At 39.2% G+C, this 27,965-nt stretch overlaps 1 protein-coding gene across 1 annotated transcript; it reads left to right on the top strand.

The window, feature by feature from the left end:
- Positions 1-1,459: 1,459 nt before the first annotated feature.
- On the top strand, positions 1,460-5,679 carry LOC148031144 (pentatricopeptide repeat-containing protein At5g27110-like). The gene has a single exon (XM_087684680.1). It carries the CDS (start codon positions 1,684-1,686, stop codon positions 3,994-3,996), a length of 2,313 nt encoding a protein of 770 aa, XP_087540806.1. The 5' UTR covers positions 1,460-1,683; the 3' UTR covers positions 3,997-5,679.
- Positions 5,680-27,965: the final 22,286 nt, after the last annotated feature.

The following is a 27,965-nucleotide window of genomic DNA, read 5'->3' as shown; positions in this document are numbered from 1 at the left end:
TAGCTTGGTTGCATAAGCTACTTTATGATATGCTTCAGTCTACAGATGGGCCAGTTGTCATTTATTGTGACAACATGAGTAGTATACACTTGGCAAATAACCCAGTCTATCATGCTAGAACAAAGCACATTGAGGTGCATTATCATTATGTGCGGGAGAAGGTTTTACTAGGTCTTATTGATCTAGTTTATGTCAGCACAAAGGATCAGGTAGCTGACATATTTACGAAGGCATTGGGCGCAGAGAAGCTGCGCAAGTTCAGAGACCTGCTTGGTGTGTAGGAATTGGGATTGAGCTCGAGGGGGAGTGTTGAGATATCGAGCTCCATTCGTGATACGCCAGGGTGACCGTTGTGTATTTATGTCACCGACTTGTCAGTTGCAGACGCGGTTGGTACACCGCCCATGAATAATAGCTACATGATAGCTATCCTTATCTACTCTAGTTCGTGGCTCAGTTAGTATGCCACCTTAGTTAGTTGAGTTTGGTTTGAGACCCATATATAGGGTTCTTCTATTTCTTTGTATTACCCATTGTGCAAGCAAGAAAGCTACAAGTGAGACTCCTTCCTTCTCTCCCACAATCTTGACATAGCATGGATTGCATGGGATGTTAGTGATGTTAGTATTGCAATTAGTAACAATGTCATCCTTACTTCCAATAAGTATGTTAGTAATGTAGTGTCGCAAAAGTGACAATGTCAACATAGAGTACTATTATAATAGCATGTTTTGTTTCCCTTCATAAAGGTTGATGCTTGGAAAGATGATAAGAAGAGTAAAATTGATGCTAGTTATAAGTTCATAATGATGTTTATGATTTTATTTTTTCGGTTAATATCAAACATAGGGAGGTTAGAGGGAGTCATAAGCATTGTGTTAGAGGACAAAGATGTGTGAAGCACGGAGTGATGAAAAGAAAGTATTTACAATAATCGCATATACATGTTAAGGCTTTCGTCATTGTATTGGAGTTCTTGTAGCATTCAATCTTTTTATATTGTTATGGTTGTGGCTTTGGTACTCACCTAAGGGCATTCACTTAGGTGAATACATAGGATCATGCTATTGTCAACAATGCTTATGTTTTGGATGATATGCTTCACTTAGTATAATGTGTTGTACAATTATGAACTTTAAACAAGTAGAGCTACAATGTGGGTAGCAATGGGAGAATCTAAGGAGGGAGTGTCTAATATGGGCAATATATACTAAACTACTAGGCACGGAACTCGCGCGATATTTGGGGGGAGGCGGGTGCTGGACGCGTGGCACCCGCCCCCTTGTTCTCTTTTTTTTTTTAAAATGGGGGAGGTGGGGCTGCCACGTGGCACCCGCCCCCCACCTCTCCTTAACTAATAATATATAGATACTAATAGTATAGATACTACACAAGAATTTCGCATTTAAAAAATCTTCTAATTACCATGAGAAGAGGACTTCTTTACAGCCATCGAATTATTCCTCCGATGATGTGGCAGTGACAAATCTTCAAAGGAACTGAGAGGCTCGAAACAGACCGTCACCGGACTAGTCCTTTCAGCTATTCCTTCATGGTGACTGAATAAGTATCAGGGGCGATTCGTGAGAATTTCAGCGGCCAATGAATCGTGGTTGAGTGCCTAGCTTGACATTCTTTTTACTCGGAGGGGTCTCCTGAGGCATCTTCCATGATGGTGAGGCAATGGAAACAGCAAGCGCAAGCAGCACGAACAGTGTATGCATACAACTGCAGTCTGAACCATCAAACGAAAGCTTTCCGATCGTTGATGCGAGGAGGAAGAAATGCTCAGACATGGAGACTCCACGGAAGGACTATTTGCGGCATTCCTGCAAACGGTGTGACAGTGAAGAAGAGATCAGAGGAAATGGACTGCGATTCCTTGTGAGGTCAAGAGAAGTGAAGTACCAAGAGTTCTCCAGCAAAAGAGAAAATAAGACAAGGAAGGAAATTGGGAATCATACCAAATCACAACAAGAAAAGGAGGTGGAAGCAACAGTAGAGGAGGAGGGAGTAGGCCATGGCTTTCATCAGAAAGTTCAAGAGAATACTGCTTTTTTGTCCTTATTAAAGGCCTGTGCCAAGCACAAGGATCTGTACAAAGGCAGCAAAATTCATGCGGAAATACTCAAAAGGGGATTGCTTGAAAATGATGTTTATATTGGTAGCACCTTAGTAAATATGTATTGCAAATGTGGTGCACTTGCAAAAGCACAAGAAGTGTTTGACAATCTTCCAGTACAGAATGTGGTTTCATGGAATGTGCTAATTGCTGGCTATTCCCAACATGGACATGCAGAGGAAGCTCTCAACTGTCTTGAGCGAATGCAACACAAGGGCATCTGTCCAGACTCATTTACATATGTTTGTATCTTGAGAGCCTGTGGCACAATTGGATCAGCCTACAAGGCCAGACAAGTACACGCTGAAATCATCAAGGAGGGATTGCTAGAACACAATAGTTTTGTTGGCAATTCTTTGGTGGATATGTATGCCAAATGTGGCGAAGTTGCAATAGCACAAGAAGTATTTGATGAGCTTCCATTTCAGGATGTTGTCACATGGAATGCACTTATCACTGGTTATGCCCAACATGGACGTGGCAATGAAGCACTGTACTGTTGTCAGAAGATGCAATGCAGGGGTCTTCTCCCAGATGCAATCACCTTTGTTTGCATCTTGAAAGCCTGTGGCAACATTGGAGCAGTTGACAATGGCAAAGAAATACATGCTAGGATCATTAGAGAGGGCTTCTTGGAGAAAAATCTTCTGGTTGGCACTGCACTCATTGACATGTATGCCAGATGCAGTGCAGTCATGAAAGCCCAGGAAGTTTTTGATGAGCTTCCAGCTAAAAATGTTTTCACATGGACAGCTTTAATTGCAGGTTATGTACAGCATGGGAATGGTGAGGCAGCACTGAAATGTTTTCAACAGATGCAACATAGAGGCCTTTCTCCAACTGCAGCCACATTTGTTTGTGCATTGAAAGCTTGTGGCAGCATAGGAGCAGCTAATGAGGGTACAGAAATACATGCTGAGATTGTCAAAGAAGGGTTTGTGGAAGGAAATATTTTTGTTGGCACTGCACTGGTGGATATGTATGCTAAATGCGGTGCTCTTGTTGAAGCACGAGAAGTGTTTGATGAGCTTCCAGTTTCAGATGTTGTCTCCTGGAATGCACTGATTGCAGGATATGCAGAACATGACCATGGTGAGGAAGCACTGAAGTGTTATGAGAAAATGCAATGCAAGGGCATCTCTCCAGATCCTTTCACCTTTGTGTGCATCTTGAAAGCCTGTGGTAGCATTGGAGCAGCTGACAAGGGCAAAGAGATGCATGCTGAGGTCATCAAAGAGGGTTTGTTGGAAAAAGATGTTTTGATTGGCACTGCATTGGTGGATATGTATGCTAAATGTGGTGCACTTTCAAAAGCACATGAACTGTTTGATGAGCTTCCTGTTCACGATGTATCCTCTTGGACTGCACTGATCACAGCTTATGCTCAGCTTGGAAAGGATGGCATTGTTTTTGAGTTGTTCAATGAAATGGTTGGAGAAGGTATAAAGCCAGATCTGGTCACATTTACTGTTGTTCTTAGTGTATGTGGTCACTCGGGTCTACTAGATAAGGGCCAAAAGTATTTTGAGATTATGAGTAGAGACTATGGCCTTATCCCAACTTTGGAGCACCATGCTTGCATGGTTGATCTTTTTGGCCGTGCAGGGCACTTTGATGAGGCGCTAGGAGTGGTTCAGAAGATGCCATTGTCTGTTAGGTTGTGGCATACATTGTTAGGTTCTTGTCAAAAATGGGGAAATGTGAAGCTCGGTAGATTGGCATATGAACATGCAATACAATTGGATGAGCAGCACACTGCAACTTACGTTTGTATGATTAATATGTATTCAGCAGCTGGCATGCAAGAAAATGCAGACACGATTGAAGCTTTGAGAGTTCAAAACAAAGCGTGGAAAGAGCAAGGATGTGGTTGAATTGATGCAAATGGGTATGTCCATTCATTTTCCATTGGGATAAAATGCATTTACAAAGCAAGAGCATATGTGGTTAGCCAAATATCGTGCTCTGTTTTTGGAGGCAAAAAGGGTGTGTCTGATTTTGTTACACAAAATCCAATGTGAAAGTACATGGTCCGAACAACATGGTTGGACCTGAGAGTAGCTACATCATATATGAATGTAATGAGTCAAAAGATTGCTAGATCAGCATTACAAACACAAATAGAACACAGAGAACACAGACAAGAATGCAAAAGAAAGGAACAAGGATGTGATACAGCGAATGAATGGAGAGAGTGTGATGCAAATGGAGCTCAAGGAGCGGAGACTGTTAGACTGAGGGAGACTGCTGGAGAGTTTTGCTCTCCAAGAATAGATTCAGAATGCAGCAACACCGCCAAACCTGATGTCCAATGGAGTAGATTGGAGCTGAGTGTAATATCATGCAACAGCTGAGGGCCAGTCAATGCAGTAAATCTGATGTAGAGGGCAGATGACAGCAGGGCAGCAGGCAAGATGTTGAAATACAGCAATCTCTGGGACTGGAATGGCAAAAAACAGTAGTGTGCAACCACCTTTGAATGTGTGAGAATGATGTCAATGAAGCAGAATCTGATATAGAGTAGCAGAAGCAGCAAATTGCAGAGCAGAATGATCGGCGTGTTGAGGTTGTCCAACAGCAAAATCTAGCAGTCTTGTGGCACATGAAAGCTAGGAAATAGGTCGCCTGTTGGTAAGAGATAAAAGTTCAGTAGTCTGTGGGTTGTGGCAGCTAGCGATGACTTGAAGATGCTCTGAACAGGCCGATGGCAGCTATGATGATGACAACTAGCTGACAGCAGGTGACATGACCTCCAATGAGGGGGCAGCAACAGCAAAAGACAGGGTGGCAGCTGGGATGGATGTGCAGCAGCCTCTGATGAAGATAGAAAAGGGAGACGGTGAAGTTTATGATGATAGTAGCAGCTGTGGACACAAGGGATAAAAGCTGTGTGCACAGTGAGGTCCCTTTTATAGAACCACGTGAAGCCAAAAGAATGTCTAGAGTGTTATCCAAAACGGCTAAAATGCCTGTAAGTCTGAATAGAGTCATAATATTGTAAAGGTGAGAACTGAGAGGTTAGAGAAAGAAGAGCAGAGGAGAGAGAAAGAAGTGACGAGGAGAGAGAAATACAGGAAAGAAGATAGAGAAGCCATAGAAGCTGTGAATAGGAAGGTGAGACAAGAGATAGTAAATGTATTAAAGTTCAAAAGATGTGAAAATTTACATGTCTCTCCTTTTTATACCTGTGTCAGTGTGACATCTAAGCCTTCAATCAAGCTCCATGTAGCTATGGGACATCTCTGATACCATGAAAATATAAGAGCATATATACAAAAGCAATGGAGACTTGAGAATACAGAGAGATAGGGATTAAAACCAAGTCTACAATATGATAAAAGACTAATATGAAAAGTATCACAGTGTACTATGTACACATGGTCACTGAGTGTGAACCTCTTAAGGAAAGAAGAGGTGGCAAATAAATGTATCATAACTAAGGGTGGACTATGTGGATGTAGTCTAGCTATAAAATCACTAGCGTACCCTCATGTTGATCACCTAATATGCCAGTGAGTAATATCTTGCCACATCACTAAGGCTCATAGTGGATACTAGCTCATGTAGAGATTGGGTGCATTATTCTTGCAAGCTTTTGATTTCATGCTTTTACAATTGAAATTGATTTTTCAAGCTATTTGAAATAACCCTGGATATTTTCTATGAATGACATTGACATTATAGTTCAATACATAAATGTCATAGTATACACTACTGCTTTTTTTAAACATAAAATATGTGATATATTATGCATCTATTGCCATTTTGGAGCTCCCAATAAAATGCACACTATCCATAATAGAGGGAGCAATGCTATTAGAATTGGAATTTTCAAGTTTTTTAGTAAGAAATTGTTACTTAATCCACTCTTGTGTGAGGGAAAAAAATGGTGACCAAGAATTATCCAATCACAAGGCCACATAACTGATATTTAAAACACAAATTACTCTCGTCTCTTGAGTCATATCTCCTTATTCTTGCCTATGAAAAGTGTCCATAATTGGGCTTTAGTAAATCTTGGTAGTATCTTCTTTTTTCAACCTTATGGTGATGGAGATAATCCTTTGATACTTGGTATCCAAACAATATGGCAACTTCAAATGCTCAATAAGTATAGTCAGAATAGCTTGCTAGCAATGGAAGCGACATTTGACACTAATAAATATGAGGTACTATATTTTTTATTATGTCTTAGCCTTAATTTTATAATTATGTTATCCCTAAGTTTTTTTATTTTTTAGCTTTTCTATGTAGTTTCATTTGTATATAATTCTTGTGTTTGATCATTTTCACAATGGAGTGCCTGTGGCATGGACAATTACATCCTCTTCTTGTACCACATTAGTTACATCATGGCTAGATGCATTAAGAAATTGCTTCTTGGACTATAAAAATTCATGGGAACCGAATGCGTTTATGGTGGATGATGCTCAAGCAAGAATCAATGCTATTCATTAAGGTTTCTTTCTACAATTACATTTTTGTATTTTCTCATCATGGTTAACCATAAAGTGGTTTTATCCATTTGTATTTTCACAGGGAGGTTTTTGGTGTTTCTATATATCTATATATACGGCAAGTTTGTATTGATATGTTTAGAGCACTTTGAAATATTATAAACATGCAAGGTACACCTAATTCACATGAGAATGCTAGGATAGATGAGGCTCAAACTCTACTATTAGAGCTCTATGAAAAATACAAGAGGAAGAATCATTCATCAAGTACTTCAAGGATACATCGTCATCTTGTATAGTAACCCTATAGACAATAGTATGCTTGTTGCCCAATTCAAAGTTGAGACCATTATTGAAGAAAGCCATGCAAATGTAGATATTGTGTATGAATCCTCTTCTTTCTATATTGTTCGTTCTCTTCCAAATTTTCCTATTAGGGATAATGAATACATACTACTATTAGACATCCAAAGACTCTTTAATCTTAGGGAGGATTATTGTTTTGCAATCATTGCAAAGGCTTTTGATTTTGCAAATGGCATGGTTGATGTATAAAATGAATCTAATGAAACTAGACACTGAAATTGTAGATGACAAGTTTATTGGTGCACGTGATGCTCTTTCTCTTTGTTTCGATAAGGGAAAGGATGCTGAGAAAGAATTGGAGATTACTAATGATGAGAAGTTTAACTATCTTCAAGAACAACTTGGAATTTCCAATTTTGGAAGAGAGCAGTCAGAGTATGTTAAAGAATTGCGAAATACCAACAATGAGACATCATCATCAATTAATATATGGAATCCAACTAAGCTAGAGCATGATGAAAACCAGTTGGTACTATTATTGTAGGCATGTGGATATGTGCTACAAGAATTATCCCTCATGCAAATCAAGAGACAAATGGTAGCATTGAGTCTTACCACTCAGTTTTGAAGAGTCATTTTCTTAGTGAGAAATGCAACTTGCATGGTCAATGCATCAACTAGTTGATTGAGAAGTTGGTTTGCTCTTATCATGCATACTATTGGTACCAAGATATGGTAAAATATGTGAATTTCAATAAGTACTTTAATGTTTTAAAGGTCATAGAAAATTCCATTCAAAGAGCTGAAGAAATACTAGATTTTTATGTGAATTTTATTCATGGTGATAGAAGTCAGGTTTCAATATAGAGTTGCACAAGAGATAGCCATTGGTACCATGTTCGAAATGTCGACTTTAGTTGGGCATGTTGTATTTGTGATTGATCACAAACACGGAATATATGTAAATATCAAACCAAGGTCCTTATGTTAAATGGAATAGAAGTGGAGACAATTGTAAGAAAGTCCAGGGAGTTATATGGTGCACGATTTCATGAGCACCAAAGTAAGTATTTAATATATCACCACTTTGGCTGATTGAAGAATTGTCTAGTAATTTTTTAATATTTGCATTCTAAGTTTTTTTAAATTCAGGATTCATGAAAAGTTTTACCCTCAGAGGAGAGTGGGTCACATGTCCACTCACTTAACATGCACACTATAAAGCTATGAGGATAAAAGATATGGTGTAAGAATAATGATGTTAGCAAATGCCATAGGGTGTAAAATGTAATGGTAATATGTGATATATAGGTTTACATAGAATGTAAGGGATGGTGTACAATATTGATCTATGTTCAATAGCATCATGGAGAAAAGAAAGGGGAGGTGTGTCACAAATCTATAATTGTAGAAGTAATTGACTATCATTAGCTTTATCATATGCCCCATGGTTGACACACATATGAGAGCTTGGATTTTGTGAGTTATTTTACAAATGTATTTTGACCTAACAATTTTGACACCATCATAAAGCTATCTCAATAAAAACTTCGATACCTTAAATGTGGTCATGGACTTTGTGATGCAAGCCAATGCCACATTAAAATATCATGCAAAGTTTTGATCTTGAAGATACAAAGTACGAGTCTTAGGTGTCGATGGTATAATTTTATGAATGTAGCTTGTGAGGGAGCTTTTTGAGATTGCATTTGCATTTGCAGACACATCTTCTCTATACTACGAAACAATGGTAAAAAAACTACAAGAAAATATCTCAACTAATCATAGATATGACTCACATGTAATAGTGTGGCTTTTCTTGATTATCATTATCATTGTTTGTAATGAGTTTAGTTACAATGATTGATCGGAGTGAATCAATACTATTAGTATTTGTTATCAATTGCATTTTAATTTTATTCCAATTTTATTACTTATTTAATTATATTCCACATCTAGTGTCTCGAATTACCAAAATCATGTGCATTATCCTAGCGTCCCAAGTGTCCTTAATTACCAAAATATTGTACATTATGCTTGCATTCTATCATGGAGCCTCCAACGTTGTCCTATATCACCTCTCATGCATGTTATGTTAGCAATATTCTAGCCTAGGTGCTCTAATGTCTAGCTATATCACCAAGTTTCTCACTCGGTCACAATATCATACCATCTGTCCTCTATGTGTTATGTAACATTATGATAACACTCTAACCTAGGGCCTCTAATTTCTAGATATATCACCTATCATGGACATTATGCTAGCATTTTAAGCTAGGGACGCAATGTGTAGCTATAGCACCCATTTATACATTATGGTACCATTCTAACCTTATGGGCTCGAGTGTCTAGCTATATCACCAAGTTTCTCGCTCAACCACCATGCCATACAACAATTTCTCCTCTTTATATCATGTAAAAATTTGTAAGACACGTAATTATATATGAGACAATGCTTGCACACAATGCTTTCTCATGGTCTTATATCTTATGATCTTCTACTATGTCCTTACAATTGATGGAACTCATAGGGAATAAATTCTATGGATGGATGATAACAACATGCTCACAATTTTGGCTACTATATCCCCTTAGGAAAAACCTCAAGGGGGGGTTGTTGATCCCCTTAGGAAAAACCTCAAGGGTATTATATCCCCTTAGGAAAAACCTTAGTGTGTAGAAAAAAAAGGGGCGTGGCAGCCCTCCCATCATCAGTGCGTACTTGGACAATGGGGGGACTGCCACCCCCCTTTTTTTCTACACACTTGATAGCTTCTAATTAACCTTAGTGTGTAGAAAAAGAGGGGGTGGCAACCCCCCCATCATCCGATCTCACTTGCAGACGATGGGGAGGTTGCCACCCCCCTTTTTTTCTACACAACTTGATAGCTTACCTTGATATCTTCTAATGAACCTTAGTGTGTAAAAAAAAGGGGGGGGGGGGGGGGGGGGGGGGGCAGCAACCCCTCTTTTTTTCTACACACCTTGATAGCTTCTAATGATTCTTAGTATGTAGACAAAAAGGGGGTGGGAACCCCCCCCTCATTCGATTGCACTCAAATCATGGGGGTGCTACCATTCCCCTTTTTTTCTACATACCTTCATAGCTTCTAATGAACCTTAGTGGATAGAAAAAAAGAGGGGTGGTAGTCCCCCCATTGTTTGAGTGAACTCAATGAACTCAGACAATAGGGGGGGCTCAGACGATAAAGGGGTTGGTGTGTAGAAAAAAAGAGGGGTGGCAGCCCCCATCGTCCGAGTGCTCTCGGAGAGGGGGGAGCCGTGGGGCTACCACCTCGTTTTTTTTCTACATACTTTGATAGCTTTTAATGAAACTTAGTGCGTGGAGAAAAAGGGGGTCACAACCCCCCTATCATCCAATGGCACTCGGATGATGAGGGGCTGTTGTCCCCCTTTTTTTCTGCACACTAAGGTTCACAATAGGGGGGGGCTCAGATGATGAGGGGGTTGGTGTGTAGAAAAAAAGGGGGGTGGCAACCCCCATCGTCCGAGTGCTCTCGGAGAGGGGGGAGCCATGGGGCTGCCACCCCGTTTTTTTTCTACATACTTTGATAGCTTTTAATGAAACTTAGTGTGTGGAGAAAAAGGGGGTCACAACCCCCCTATCATCCAATCGCACTCGGATGATGGGGGGCTGCTGTCCCCCTTTTTTTAAACACACCTGGATAGCTTACCTTGATAGCTTTTAATGAACCTTAGTGTGCAGAAAAAAAGGGGGGTGGTAGTCCCCCCATCGTTAGAGTGCAACCCCCACATCATCCGATCCCACTCGGATGATGGGGGGAAACCACCCCCCTTTTCTTCTACATGCCTTGATAGCTTCTAATGAACCTTAGTGTAGAAATAAAGGGGGTGGCAACCCCCACATCATCCGATCCCACTCGGATGATGGGGGGAAACCACCCCCCTTTTCTTCTACACACCTTGATAGCTTCTAATGAACCTTAATGTGTAAGAAAAAAGCAGTGTGGCAGCCACCCCATCATCCAAGTACACTTAGATGATGGGGGGGTTTAGACGATGGCGGGAATGCCACCCCATTTTTTTCCTACATACCTTGGTAGCTTCTAATGAACCTTAGTGTGTAGAAAAAAAAGGGAGGTGGAAGGCCCCCTATCATCTGAGTACACTCCGATGATGAGGGGGCTTGGACGATGAGGGGGCTGCCACCCCCCCTTTTTTTCTACAGGCCTTGATAACTTCTAATGAACCTTAGTGTGTAGATAAAAAGGGGGTGGCAACGCCCCATCATCAGATCACACTTGGATGATGGGGGGCCTGCCACCCCCTTTTTTTCTACACACCTTGATAGCTTTCCTTAATAGCTTCTAATAAACTTTAATGTGTAGAAAAAAGGGGGTGGCATCCCTGCCATCGTCAGAGTGTACTAGGACGATGGGGGGGCTACCACCTCCCTTTTTTTCTACACACATTGATAGCTTTTAATGAACCTTAGTGTGTAGAAAAAAAGGGGGTGGCAACCCCCCATCATCCGATTGCACTGAGATGATGGGGGGGGCTGCCATCCCCCTTTTTTCTATACACCTTGATAGCTTACCTTAATAGCTTGTAATGAACCTAAGTGTGTAGAAAAAAAGGGGGGTAGTAGCCCCCCCATTATTCGAGTGTACTCAGATAATGGGGGTGGGGGAGGCCACCCCCTTTTTTTCTACACACCTTGATAGCTTCTAATAAACCTTAGTGTATAGAAAAAAAGGGGGGTGGAAGCTCTTCCATCATTCGAGTGCACTTGGATGATGGGGGGGTTGCCACCCCCTATTTGCCTACACACCTTGATAGCTTTTAGTGAGCCTTAGTGTGTAGAAAAAAAGGGGGGTAGCAAGCCCCCCATCATCCAAGTGCACTCAGACACACCTTAATAGCTTCTAATGAACCTTAGTGTGTAGAAAAAAAGGGGGTGGGAGCCCCCCCATTGTCTGCGTGCAATTGGATGATCATTAGAAGCTCTTAGGGTGAGTAGAAAAAAAGGGGTGTGGCATCCCCCCCATTATCTACACACTACTCTCATTAGAAGCTATCAGGGTGTGGCAACCCCTTTTTTTCTACACAATGCTCATTAGAAGCTATTGCACGCGTATGATGAGGGGGATGCTATACCCTTTTTTCTACACACTAAGGTTCGTTAGAAGCTATCAAGGTGTGTAGAAAAGAAGGGGGATGGCAGCCCCCCATCATCCGAGTGCACGCAGATGATGGGGGGCTGCCACCCCCCTTTTTTCCACACACTAAGGTTCATTAGAAGCTATGAGGGTAAACTATCAAGGTATGAAGCTATCAAGGTGTGTAGAAAAAAAGGGGTGTTGCAGCCCCCCCATCATTCGAGTGCACTCGGATGATGGGGGAGCTGCCTCCCCCCTTTTTTTCTACACAATAAGGTTCATTAGAAGCTATCAAGGTGTGTAGAAAAAAGGGGGGTGGCAAGCCCCCCATCATTGGAGTGCACTTAGATGATGGGGGGGCTACCACCCCCCTTTTTCTCTACAAAGTAAGGTTCATTAGAAGCTATCAAGGTGTGTTAAAAAAGAGGGGGGTGGTAGCCTCCCCACCATTTGAGTGTTGCTAGCTCCCTTTTTTCCTACACACCTTGACAGCTACCTTGGTGTGTAGAAAAAGAGGGGGTGGGCTGCCATCCCCTTTTTTTCTACACACTAAAGCTTATTAGAAGCTATCAAGACTCCATTGACACATCATAGTAGGGGCAAAGACCAATTAAATTAGTCTTTCATGGCTCCACCACCAACCCAAATTATGTTATCAGATGCTCAAAAACAACTCAAAGAGATGAAAGGAAAGATTTTTTTAACAATGAGAGGTTCTCTTATGGTGTGACTAGAGTATCATCTTGTAGGTCCAAAGTAACACCTTGCAAGATTACTCAAGATTTGTAGCTCTTTCTACAATGGAATGACTGACCATTTCAAATAGATTGACTAGAAATGATTTTTTTGGCATAAAGGATAAAGTACATGGTGTATTTCATAAAATATAGTCTCCTAATCATCTCTTAGATGTGAGTAGAGAATTCTTATCTATATTAGTTATACAACCATCACTACCTAGTGTCTTTATTTTGGACACACTCTCTTTACCTATCTATCTTACTTCCATAATCGCAATGTCCATCTAATCCTTTTCACATAGTCTTGTATCATCACTTTACACTCCTCTCCTCTAAATGTTTCAATGATTTCACATAAGAGTCCAACCAAAGCTCGTAGCATCAAGTTCCAGATTAACAAAAAATTATTACGAAGCTATATGCATGTTGTTAATAATAGCTAGGTACACTTGTATCCTAAGAGACAAAGTCTTCAAACTCTTATAGAGCATCACCCATGTCTTGCTCTACACAAGCATTAATCCCAAAGGTCTTCATGCTACATTTTTCCTTGCACACCGATGTATTACTACAAAAGCACTAGTCACAAAGTCTTCATGCTACAATTACTCTTGCACAAACTCTTCACAAAGTATTCACCACAACCCACATGATTGCACATTAATAGTGTTGACTTTAAAATCCACATGGAAGCCTCTTGAAGAGAGAGTATTTTTTTAAAAAAATGCTCAAAATACAAAGGAGTCTCTCTCTAATTTAACCCTAAATCCATGCATTTTCATAATGTTTTTAATGTTTGTCATGTTTGTTTTTTTAAATAATTTATGTATAATTACAAGTTCATCGATACCCTTAATTCACAATAAGATCCTTTTGAAGAGATGAGCTTATTTTTCTAAAGAAATGCTCCAAATAAAATGAGCATGCATCCAATTTTGTACAATTTAGTGTTTTCAAGATCTTCGTTATTTTTGTCATGTTTATGTTTTCATAATCATGTGCTAGTTGAATTCAGGAAGAGTTTAATGCATTCATTTCCAAAGAAACTATAAAAATCAAGGGTCAAGGATTGCTAGAACATGAAACAAAAAAAAAGGATTGAAGTTGCCATAAGAGCTGAGAAAGAACAGTTGAAAGCCCGTGGCTACAAGTATCTCTCCATTGCCAATCATGCCATTGGAGAAGATACCTTCAAGGTATTATATGGGATTCAATAGGATGAACCAAGCATGGTGAAGATCACTTATATGACAAGTTATACTGCCTGTCAAGCTCCAAACTTCCCCAAGAGAGGTAAGATTATTTGATGTGTCTAAATGTTGCACTTGCTTCAATCTAATGAAAAAAAAGGATGCATTTTTTACTTTAATGGATTTCCATATTTGTCATGTAGGCATATGTGCATCTCTTGAACATAGTGAAGTCATCCGATGAAGACCAAGACAAGATGCCTAAGTTAGAATTCTTAGTTAATAGACTACTCTATGGGTATATTATGTTGGTGTTTCACTCAAGTATACCTATTTTTCTATCATTGGTTGATGGCTATTACAACCCATGGAAGCATGGTTTGTTTTAGATTTGTTCTCTTGCTTGTTATAAATGTTTGCAAATCCATGGTAGTGGGTCGCTCTATTTTGATTCGAAATAGAATACCTAAGCAAGGGAGAATATCAATTCTAAAGGATCAATAGTGATACATTTTATACCTTGAGAATATACAAAAGTACATGTATATGTATTGTTTGTACATTCTTTTATTGCAATTTAAATGCATACAAACAAAATGATGGAGTTAAATAATACTTGCAAGGAATAAGCGTAATATTAAAGCATATGTTTAAACTAATGACAAACAAATTCTAGTGAATTAAATTTGCCAATTTAGGGATAATAGAGTCCAATTATCATCAAATAACAACAATACCATGAACTAGCATTACCCAACCTAGGACATTAGCCCATTAAAAAAAGATCACCTATATTGAATTGCTACTGTCTAAGCCAATGATTCATATGTAGGATAGTTGCAACCCATAAGAGGACCAAGTACCTAACATTTAAAGCACTTTGTGATTGTCCTAATATTTTTTTAAAAATAAGAGCCAAGGCTAGCATATAATCAAGGATTATTGCTCATTGAAAGATTCTCAAAATTGTCCACTCAATGTCTAAGATACTCTCAGTGTTTTGCCTCATAAGAGAGTTCTTCACCCAAGAAGGATGCACTCCCTATGATCCTCAAACTGAAAGCTAAAAAGCGACAAACATAGTCAACATCCTCTATATATAGGGCATTTTTCCATGTATGGATAGCCCATCAAGATATTTAGATTTTCCACAAGCCCATCAAGCTATTATAGTAATTCGATAGGCCCATCAAGAAAACTAAATTTCCCAACAGGTAAACCCACATAGCCAGTTCCACCTAGTTAACATTAATTGAAACATTAGTAATATACAATCTTAGAGTTAATAACATGTTATTATTACATGATCACAAAATCATAATCATATCATCGTGATCCCTACCAAAAGGTAATACACGATAACAAAAGCATCCCCAAGGTAAAATGAAAGTTGTATTCTTTTGATCTTTTGGTGCTATTTTTAGTTGAAAATACCCTAAGTAAGGCTTAATAAAACTTACATAGAAAACTTTCTATATTTTCCAATGAGCAAGAAGCTCAAGTTAGTTAGAAACTCCATTTATTTTGTCAATTACTTTGAAGGATGGAAATAATCTACTACAGAGCTTTGAAAAAGATATATTTTAACTAGAACCTTATTTTAGGCCACTTTTATCAAATTTCAACAAGACATATTGATAATTTTCAAAAGCCATACGTATTTTTCATTTGTATACTTACTTCATCCACTAGCATAATCTTTCAATATATTCAAAAGATGGAGATTCATCATCTTCGTTTGGCCATCAATTTGAGCATGAAAAGATTAGGAGATCTTTAAACTAGTTCCCAAGTTCTCAAATAAATCATGCCAAAAAGTTACTTGTGAACTTAAGCTTTTTCATTTGTTCATTGGTTCTAAATCCACCCAATGTGAAAATAACAAAAGTTGCACTATTAAGAAGCCCATCCCAGTCTCTGCATAGAACACATCACCTGCAATCCAAGTAAATTGATTCACCCATGCATCACCATAAAAAGGCCACCTTGACCTACTAAGAGAGACAACATCAATCCCTTGAGTGAAGGCATGGTCAAGGAAGAGAATGTAGTCAATGCTGAAGAATTTCTTGAATAGGATTAACAAACTCAACTACTAACTTCTGATCAGCCTTATCACGAACCACATACTTTATAATATTGAGATTCAAAGCACCTCATTTAAGTAAGCAAAAAATTCTACCGTGTGTACCCACTATAACATGTACTCCCTTTTAAAATTTCCTGATTTGACCATCAATGGATAGATCTCCAACATCCATAGTTAGGCCTGATGCTCTAACCACCAATGGAGATTTCCCATAACCCCTTGATGTATGACTATTGTCCTTTATGATATTATCCAACATCGATTTACCAAAGGCTAAAGTCTTCCCAATTTGTCTTCAAACCTCCCCTTGAGTCTTTAAAGAATGTTGTTTTCCATAATTACTTGCTTTTGATTTAATGTAATTGTATCCTATTGGAAAAAACATGCTTCGAGAATGTATGCTAATGCTTAGTCTCATATATGTGTTGAGAAAAAAAAAATGCAAATTCAGATCCATGTGCTATGCAATCATACAAACAATGCTCCACATGAAAATATGGATGCATTGAAAAAAATAGTTCCTAGGCTATCTACATGTGCCAATGCATCATGCAAGATGCAAACACCATTCCTTGGTTACTTTAGATTCTTTACTGCACCTCTCATCACTCTGCAAATACAAAATGTTGTACTCCGCTCAACCCTCCCAAAATCTCACAATCGCTAAAGTAAAATAATGATCCTCAAGATGTTGACCAAGAAAACAACCCATCTCACAACTGAAGGCATCCTTCACGACCCTCAAATTCAGCCATCCACCTTTCCCACTAACTAGTGATTCCTAATTTGTTGATGAAAATCCCAATTCTCATGTGTATAGAAAATTGTGTGTGCACAATGAAAGGTGCTCTCTCAAGTGCATGGGCATCTAAGGTGTACTACATATACCTGCAGTGGACATCATGCCTTGCTAGAGTTCAACGATGGTGTAAAACATACATAAACCCAACCCATGGCATGAAAGTACTTGATAAAATCAGGAGATGACCCTCAAGTGCAGTGCATTGGATAAGTGCAACATGAACTCCTTGTGAACCCATAATCCTTGTGATGTAAAAGGAGTATCGGTAAAAAACTATACTTGTTTCAAAATGTCCAACAACTACCAATAAACTCTAGTTCTAACCTGTCGAGAAAACTCCAATCTTGACCGAGGCTATCATGTTTTCATGTTCAGCAAATCCAAACAAAATGACAAAAATAATTCATGATCCAGGCAACACAAAAAATTCAACTACAAAACAACAACTCAAACAACCACACAACAACTAAGCTACAAAAAACCTACCTATCTAAAATTTTTCTTAGGGGGTGTTTAGTTTACGCAAAAATGCTTGACATACTTAGCCCTCACCCTAGTCTACAAGCATTTATGCGTAGCAATTGCTTTCATAAAATGATGCCACATCTATCACTCATTCAGTTTATTCATTTTTTTTCTAAAATTTTATGTTCTAATCATTCTAGTTGAATTTTCATCAAATCTTGAGACATACTTCTTTAATTTGCATCCATTGATTATTTGTTTATGTGCCTTTTCATCTAAATCTTTTAGTGCAATAAGTCCCATTTTTATAATTTTCTATGAGTCTAAATGATCCTTCCCATTTTATGGAAAGTATGATCCAACTTGATGTTATATCTTAGAACCAAATCCCCTTTCATAAATGTTAATCTTTCAAACACTTTGTCAAGTTTTTCACAATGTTCAAGCCTTATACTATGTACACAAACATCATCAATGAAATATCTCACAAACTTCCCTAGGAAAGGAGCTAGCACTTTGTTTACCCTCCCTTGATACCAAGCCGTTCCATCACTGAGTCCAAAAGGCAAAACTCTATAACAAAAACAACCCCACGGTGTTATAAAGTTGTTTTTCTCTAATCTTCAAAAGCAATAGGTAATTGAAAGTATCCTGAATAGCCATCACAAACACATGTACAATATCTCTTTCAAAATTTCTAGATACTCTTGAAATTACTAAATGTCTGACATGTGTTCTTGATTTCTCCCTATTGTTTAAGGATTTTTCCTTTGTCACCTTCTTTATCTCTATTATTATTGATGAAACCTCTAGGTCTAAGTCACTTTTTGAACTTTCATCCTCACTTTCTTCTTTGTCACTCTCATATTCCATAGGAACAGGAGGATTTCACAATCTTAGGGTTTTTCATAATCCTCAAACCAATTTCAACCTTTATCCAATGATTGAAATTTTAAAATTTAGAGTTTCAAGGTCGAATTATTTATTTGCTAGATGATGCATCCAAGCTCTAATTTTTTGAGAAATCATAGAGGATTCTCTCCTTTTTGACGTGAAATTTCGGAAATGAAATGGCCATTGGAAAATAGTCTCAACAATTCAACAAATCTCAACAAATTCAAAATTTTGGGCACTCCTTAGCAGGGGCATCAAAAAAGATGTTTTGCAAGCAATAATAAGAAACAAACATCTTACACAACCCAAAAATGAATGGCAAGGAGTGTTGGTTAAGGAATCGACATTGACTGAGTACAATACACAATGAAACTTTTCGACTCTTTACAACCACAACACAACCAACACACCAACTAAAACGAACAATGATGCCTCTAATAACCTTAATTACAATGAAAACATGCTCAATATAGAGCATCTAACATCTTGAACACCTTGAACAATATTCAAAGTGTGAGTTTCAAAAAATTGATTGTATAAATGTCTTCATACCTCTTTGGAGTTGTAATAATTCTTTGAGCCTTAAGCATCAAATTTTGAATGTTTGACGAACTCATACGTGTCTCCACACACTTGTGTGTGACCCTCCTCTCTCCTCACTGTATAAGAAATAAGAAAATAGACTTGAATCAAGGGCCCTTCTCTCTTCTCATAAGGGGTTTATATAGTTTTTCTCTTCCCCAAACTCACCAAAAGCCTGAAGCATTTGTGTTTTGTCAAAAGCATAATTGATTTTCCTTTTTTTTTTGGTAAAAAATGGTGGTAAACCTAGTCATTTACTACATTGTAAATCTAAAATATTTATGTTATTTCTCTTTCTCTCTATGCTTTTACACATCATCATCTTCGTTGTTGTTTGCGATCATTGTTCACCCATCATAGTCTTTGTAGGTACTCAATGATCCGATTCTTGACTTAAGATTGGCTCCATACATTTTGACCTACGCTCCCCCGAAATTTCACCCTCCTTAGTTTCCACTCTGATAAAAGGGCAGTAGCATGTTGAATGCCCAGGGTAGCCATATCCATCATCAAATCTGTAGTCGCCAACTGCTTTTGTCGAAGATTTAGCCACTGACGCAACCAAAATTTGTTGGTTTCTTTTCTATGGCTCTTCATCAGATTCATCCTCATCTTCCTCACTTCTTTCAACAATCTCACAATTGTATTAGTTTCCACCCTTTCAATGGTGTGGATGGCATTGCCTGTACCGTCTCCAAGGCATCCATGATTTTCTTCTCACCCTCCTTTAAAAATGGCTGTTCCTTCACAACACTAGCTTTAACATAATCTAGAGCAGCCTGTGAATTCACAATTGAAGCGCTTAGTCCAGAAGGTAAGGGTATTGTGGCCAACACTAAATGCCGTTCTAGGAGCCAATCACCAACACTAGCAAATTTATGAAGCACACATGTCTGAACACTTGCATTCCTCCGAGAAGTTGAAGATTCGGTATCCTCTTGCAGCTCCATGTCATGTGATGTGACAAAGAATCATCCTTTTTTCTAAATCATTGGTGCCTTTTCAACTTAGATCTCAACATGTAGGCCACATGACAAATACACAAGAGTTGGTCTATTCATGAGTGATGGCTCTTTATGGCTACATTGAGGCTATCAAAATAGTATTTAGTGCCAAGTTCCAGCCACCTATGCCCCATTTAATCGTGCCTTCTAAAGGAAAGCCTGTCAAGACATTGAAGAAAGTGAAGGCATATCATGGATATTACATCCTAAATCATTGTAAAAGGTATAACTAGAGGTTTCATCTATCTTCTTCATGAGCATTATTTGTGTATTCATCTCTTGAAAGATTGTTCATGATCATGCACATTGTCATCAAGTGGTTCAACTTCCATTGTTTGTTCCTTCTCATCATCAAGAACTACTTCTATGCCTATTATATGCTTCTCGTCATCATCTTTTGCAACAGTCTCTTTCTCTTTCCTTTCTGCTACACTACTGGCTCTTCATCCCATGAGGTAAATATGCACTGTCTTGATTAGGGTCATCCTCAAAAACATCAAAGCGTCCAATATGTTTTGGATCCTTCTTCCCAAATCCTAAAATGGGGCTAATGTTGATATGAAACTTGTAGGTTGAGAAATGCTGCACTCGTTACTTTCTGAACTCTTAAAGAAATCTCTACAAGTGACCTTGTCATGTGATGAAAGTACGACTAATGGAAGCTTAACATATAGCAATTCCAACAAACCCACTACCTCCAAGAGCAACTATCTGCACTGCTTGCAACATTGATTACCAACACATTTGCTTCACCATTAAGCTTTTCCGTTTGTTCATTGGTTCCAAATCCACCCAATGGAAAATAATAGCAGTTACACTTCTATCCACTCATGCATCACCATAAAAAGGCCACCTTGACCTACTAAGAGAGACAACATCAATCCCTTGACTGATGGCATGGGCAAGGAAGAGAATGCAATCAATGCTAAAGAATTTCTTGAATAGGCTTAACAAAATTAACTGCTAACTTCTGATTAGCCTCATCAAGAACCACATACATCATAATATTGAGATTCAAAGCACCTCACTTAAGTCAAAAATTCTATCGCGTGTACCCACTATAACATGTACTCCCTTTTAAAATTGCATGATTTGATCATCAATGGATAGATCTCCATAAACACAAAAAATCCATAGTTGGGCCTAATGCTTTAACCACCAATGGAGCTTTCCCATAACCCCTTGACATTTGACTATTCTCCCTTATGATATTAATATTAAACATCTCTATACCAAAGGCTAGTCTTCAAACTCCCCCTTGAGTCTTCAAAGAATGTTGTTTTCCATAGTTACACGCTTTTGATTCAATGCAATTGTGTCCTATTGGAAAAAACATGCTCTGAGAATGTACACAAATGCTTAGTCACATATGTGTTGAGAAAGAAAAATGCAAAGTCAGATCCATGCTATGCAATCATACAAATAAAGTTCCACACAAAAAGATGGATGCACTGAAAAAAATAGTGTCCAACCTATCTAGATGTGCCCGTGCATCATGCAAGATGCAAACACCATTCCTTGATTACTGTAGATTCTTTACCACACCTCTCATCTCTCTGCAAAGAGAAAATGTTATACTCTTCTCCACCTCCCAAAATCTCACAATCTCTCAAGTAAAATAATGGTCCTCAAGATGTTGACCAAGAAAACAACCCATCTCACAACTAAAGGCATCCTTCATAGCCCTCAAACTCACCCATCCACCTTTTCCACTCAACTAGCAATTCCTAATTTGGTGATGAAAATCCCAACTCTCATACATGCAAAGAACTATGCTTGCATAATGAAAGGTGCTCTCTCAAGTGCACATGTATCTAAGATATACTACATATAGTTGCAACAAGCATCATGCCGTGCTAGTGCTCAACGATGATGCAAAACATGCATCAACCCAACACATGGCATAGAATTATTTGATAAAATTAGGAGATGACCCTCGAGCGTAGTGCATTGGACAAGTGCAAAGTGAAGTGCTTGTGAACCCATAATCCTTGTGATGTGTAGGAGTATTGTGAGAAAACTATACTTGTTTCAAAATGTCCAACAGCCACAGCCAACAGCCCAACAAACTCTAGCTCCGACTTGTCTAGAAAACTCCAATGTCAACCAAGGCTATCAAGTTTTCACATTCAAAAAATCCAAACAAAATGAGAAAAACAATTCTTGATCTAGACAACACAAAAAATTCAACTACAAAATAACAATTCAAACAACCACACAACAAATAAGCTACAAAAAACCTACCTACCTAAAATTTTTCTTGGGGGGTTTTCAATTTATACGAAAATGCTTGACAACATAGGTCCCTAGATATCTAAGTGCACAAGCTGTAAAGGTCTGCTGCTATTCCGTGTATTCTTCGCAAATGGAAACTTGGCTTGTTTCCCAAAATGACATGCTGAATAGACATGTCCCAAATTAGAATTCTTAAACCTTGATAGCCCTACAATGAGGTCCTTATGTTGCATATTTTTCAACTTTTGAATATTTATATGTCCAATTTGCTTATGCCATTTATCAATGTCTCAAATACTTGTTCCATCATGAGCAAACATAGCAACATTTAATTCAGGGATGTCTACATCTAGTATGAACATCCTACCATGTCTATGGCCTTTAGCAACCAATCTATATCCTCTGCCATACTCCTCTATGAAGCAACCATCTCTATTAAATCGTACATGTAGGTTTTTCTCAACCATCTAACCAAAAAATAACATATTCTTGGTGATCGATGGAACATGCAATACATCATGCAACTGTTTTTTCTTGCCATTAGGCATAACCAAAGGGACAATCCCTATGTGTGCTATGTCATGCTCAAAATAATCTCCGATACATACATAGCCATTAGCACCTGTTTTCAGCTTATCAAACCACTCGCCATGTGGTGTCATGTTGTTTGAGGCACTAGAATATGTATACAAGCATCATCAGAATTTTCTTGCTGCTTGCCCTTGTTGTGTACATAAGTCATAGAATCTCTCACCAGTCTTAGGCTTTGCATGACTAGAAGGTGCATAGTGACCTTGTTGTCTACCCTTTGGATAAGCCTTGTTTTTCCAACACTCTTTTGCACTGTGGCCATGCTTGCAAGTAATGGAAATCTTTATCCTTATTTGCATTTTCATGAGTAGATTGACTGTGACAGGATTCTTTGCCCCTAGATTGAGATCTCTCTCTCGCATGGGAGTATCCACCACCTCTACAAGCAAATCCTTGCTGACTCTGCCCATGCTGAGATGCATGTTGTTGGGTTCCCCTAACCATGGCTAGAATCTTTGCCACGATGACCATGGCCTTACTAATTAGAGTAAAAAGTTGTATCTCTATTTTTAGAGCTACTTGAGCTCGTAATCAACCCTAATTTCACTTCTTCAATGGATAAGCAAGGATACCAATTCATTAAAGTTAGGCATTTCAGCCCTAATTTAAATTGACGTATCGAAGGACTTGTATGCAAGCCCTAGACCATTTAGGGTCACACGCACCAAATCCTCATCATCTACCTCAGTCCCAATGGATGCTAGTTGATCCACAACAATCTTTATCTCAGTCACATAGTCATGAATGGACCATCATTTCCTATCCATCATGTTAAACTTTTGCTTCAGCTGTATTTTTTTGGCACTAGTAGTAGTACCATAGTATCTCATAAAAATATCCCATGTATGATTATTTGCATAACTATAGCATCAAAAATACAAAAGGATAACCAATGCATTACTTTCAAGCTCTCTCAGTCTATGCTTGATGTGCCATAAGCTAATCAGAAGTTGCATTCTCATCAAGGACTTTAGGCTTAGCCTCCACACCTATAGCCAAGTCCTAGTAACACTTGCCGATGAGAAAGTTCTCCATCTTGAACTTTCAGATAGCATAGTTGTTAATATCGAGTTTCTCACCCACTATTTGAGTTAGGTTATCATTGCTATCAGCATTTGCCATCTCTATAGCTTTATGTATTCAATGTAGTCTTCAGCAGTTAATGAGTGACCAGACAATGCCTAACTCCCTGCAAACCAAGTCAACCAATCACTTAGCAAGTGTCTAGTAAACACTGCTTATGTAGGATAGTTTCAATTCATAGATTTATGATAGCAAATTGATGATAGAAACCAATGTATTTTCATCTTACAAGTATGTCAAAGACATCCTGAAATAGGTGTCATACCATTCACATGTAAAAGCATTCCAATAAGGTTGCATTGATTATCCATTAATCATGTGGACATGGTTTAACATTCAATAACACACCAAAATCTATAATAACCAGTAGTAAATTGTAATACCATCAAAAAGACAGCCCAAACCTCTACATTTAATGCTCACATACATCCAATGTTGGCCCCACAATCATGTGGTAGTGTTTTAACATAAAATATATTTAATACATGGCCTAGTGATTTAAAGCAATGAAATACATTCTATTCCAGACTTTGTTTCAGTCTTCATTTGTAGAGAATATTCCTTAACTATAGCTCAGGTGCTTCTAGAATTTCCAAAGCATACAACCAAGATGCCAAACTCTATTGCCATGGTGTCCATAAATGCCATCAATCAATTGTGGGGACTATCAATATTTAGGATAGTTTGCAGAGTATTTCAGATCTATAAATGCAATTTAATATATGAGATTTAGACTCATGTTCATGCCCACGACACAAGTCTTTGTACGAAAGTGTTCAATGCCCAAGTCACCACAAGACCACCAACCTCACAAAAGCCATGACGGAAGCCTCACCGCCGGAAGAAAAAATCACCCTTGCCATCATCCACATTGCATGTCCCACAGTGTGATCAGTGGCAACTCTCTCCTTTTGGGTCAAACTCTACACCTGGCACTCACAGCAGCTATTACCTCAATTGTACCAACATCGCACGTTACAATAGAGGTTTTACAAAATCTCCAGTGTATCTCCCCATCTCCACGACGGTTTCTCTAGCAACGAGGCTAGGGCACAATCATCGCTGTAATATCCATTTCCAGAGCCTTCGAATCTCGACATTCTCCAATCCATGGAAAGGTTGTGGCCTCAACGTATTGCAATGGTTGTATTCATGTTATTCCTTTAAAAAAAATGTGGGAAAGAAAAGGAAAGAAGTAAAAGAAAAAGAAAAAGAAAAAAGAAAAGAAAAGAAAAGAAAAAAGCACTCACAATCACAACATGACACCTAGGGGTCCTCAAATTAGGTACACCCAGTGACCTTGGTCGATTGGCTTCGTCCCTAGTCCCCTAGTCCTCTACACATCCCTCACAATTGTTCAGGGCACATCAAGGGTAGGACATACCTAGGGAGCTTGTCTCGCCTATGGTTAGACCTATCACCTTGACCCATTTGCACGATTCCTTTTTGCACTCCGCCTTAGTACCATTGCAATTGATCATGGTCCAGCACCGCATGAATGGCCATGAAAAGTGCACCGTACTTGTCGAGCAAGCCCAATAGCTACTAGATACTACCGAAAGTTTAGTGTCAATGTGTTCAATTATGCTACATCGTGCTATCACAATGCAAAGGATGTCTCGTACACCTTCATGTGTACTTGTCAACACAGACAACTTTGCTTTATCCACATGCTGTTACGAGGAACCAGCCCGCGATCTTCTAACTACGTAATATCTAAGTATGCACGAGCACTCACATAATATCTGCATTGAAATATATACATAGTTTGGATCCTCAAGTGTAGGATAATACTCTTAGATTGCTTAGAGTTCGACCTATCTCCCAAACTAATTGAACTACGTCTTGTGCACAATAAAGAAGACTAGCACTACCCCGAGGGAGAGACCACATATGAGAGGCTTTCAATTGCATGTATTGAAGACTCCAACAAAAGTGTCGTTCGCTCTTCATCGAAACTCACCTCTGAATTCTTATCTTTTATCATCCTGTAAGGCCGCCAAGAATCGTCATGTGCAGAATCCCCAAAAACCAATACATGTGCCAGTCACCATCAGTGCAATCCCCAACAAAGAAGAGCCCTATCACCAACCACCTAGGCCAACAATGTGACCCCAACGACCTTCCTCTGAACCACCACTAACACGCCTCCACGGCAACCACAGATGTCCCACATCTTCAGTGCATGCCAAAGCCTGCTACCTATGACGGTGAGTGCCATGGGACTGGCACTCATCTAGGAGGGGGGTAATGTTAACCCTCAAACGAATAAGGTGGAAAAGCCAGAAAATCTAAAGCAGAAGACAAGGCAAAGGCAAAAGTGAAACAGAAGACAAAGGCATGTCAAGAAGAATTTGAAAACACAAGAAGTGCAAAAAAGTTCTAAATCAAGGAAAAGGTGCACGAGAAAAAGCGCGAGTCTATACTTTTGTAAAAAAGTGCAAGGCGCGCCATACCATGACTTATTTTAAGAGTGTCGGGCTCTCACCCGTGCAATTTGTAAATGTGACGGGCAGTGGAAAGGAAGCTAGGAAGATAGGAGGACAAGGGAAAAAAGGGCCTAGGCCATGACTGGCCATGTAAAAAAAGGGATAAGGGGATGACCGCCAAAAGGGACTTAGGGTTTTGTATATAAAGTTGAAAAGTGAATGAGAAGTTCATTCTTGTGTGTGGAAAAAAGTGGCTCTCTTCTTCTTCTTCTTCTTGCTAGCTTGAGCTTGTGCTTGAGAGAGGAAGTGTGAGAGTGTGAGGGAGTGAGTGTGTGAGGGTGAGGGACCAAGGAGGAGAAGCTCTCAATCTTCTCCTCTCTTCTTCTCTTCTCTTGTCTTGCTCACGGTAATGGAGCTTGGAGGTGGAGCGTGGAGCTTGAGGTTGGAGCTTGCTTGAAGCTTGCACTTGGATCGTGGAGCTACCGGAGTGTGCGGGAGAGGAGGTAACTCGATCGGCATGGATGTAAGCTCACTACACCTGTAGATATGGATGCGCGTCGGCTATGTGAGAGGTAGCCATTAGTGCTCGGCTTGGAATGCTTAAAGCAATAAGCGGTCCGTGGGTCTTGGCGGTTGAGCAAAAGCTCCCACACAAATCCCATAGGTGACGCAACTCCAGCAGAACGATGAGATGGAGACACTGCATCGGTACCTCCACAACAACCACCTAAGCTACGCTTTCTCAAACCTGCACGAGAGTGAGGAGCAGTATCTGTATCTCGAGCCGACCGCAGGCTCACTGCATCCACGTCTCTGTAGCATCCCCCAGAACCACTCCCTCCATTCGGCCCAAGTCTGGAGCATCAACCTCGTCTATTGGAAATTGAAGCATTAGAGCGCATCAAAGTAGATCTAACAAAATGGTCTGATGGTGTTCGAGACAGCTCTTGGTCCGCCATATCTCTGAATTGAGCCATCTGATCTGAAGACATACGTGTGAAGATCTTCTGTAGCTCCTCGTCGCTCATCCCTCGACTCATTGTGCGGATCCAAATATCCACAAAGGTCACTTGCACAGACAAAAATTGATGTTAGCACAATCAATATAAATCAAGCAAAGCACGATAATATAAATCTTCAAAAAATGATCTTACTTAACACACATATATTATGTACCCTTATAAGTGATTTGTCAACAAATTGAGTAGGTGGATGCTCCAAGTATGAAGTACCCTATGGTCCTATGTCAATCTCCTAACACAACTCTGCATACACTGGAAGGTCGATAGACAGGTCAACATAGAATGTATGAGTTGAACTTGTTCTCAAAGAATTCTTGGACTCCTGTATTTTCATCATTGTTATCTGATTCTGGCTTCTCTACATGCTGCAAGCTTTTGGTGGCCTCCACCCCTTGCAATATCGACCCCTCTATTTGCATGCTGTTCTTATCTATGCTGGGAACATTGCTTTGATCATATACTCTCGCACTTCGGAGAGCTGAAGGTACAACATATCACCATCGAGGTTGTCGGGAGTTTGTATAGAAAATTACCTATTCAAAATCACATACAAGAGAGATTTAACTTTTGTGACATGTACCATGTCGTAATAAAATTAAAAAAAATATGAGTTCGTGCACCTGTTCACAATGGGCCAGCATTGTAAACGTGTCGCATAAATCTGTCTATCTTTTTTCGGAATCTATTTCGAGAAATCTAGATGGACTTTGTCGAACTATTACCCCATCTCATTCAAGTATCACTTTCAACCACTACACATCGAATAGGATCATGGAGAAGCTACGGTAATCCACTGTGATAATACTTTGTAAG

This window comes from Lygodium microphyllum, chromosome 9 (genome assembly GCF_053477565.2).
Source record: "Lygodium microphyllum isolate KBCC chromosome 9, Lygodium_microphyllum_v1.1.10, whole genome shotgun sequence".
In the NCBI taxonomy this organism is placed as follows: domain Eukaryota; kingdom Viridiplantae; phylum Streptophyta; class Polypodiopsida; order Schizaeales; family Lygodiaceae; genus Lygodium; species Lygodium microphyllum.
This window is presented reverse-complemented; position numbering and strand designations above follow the sequence as displayed.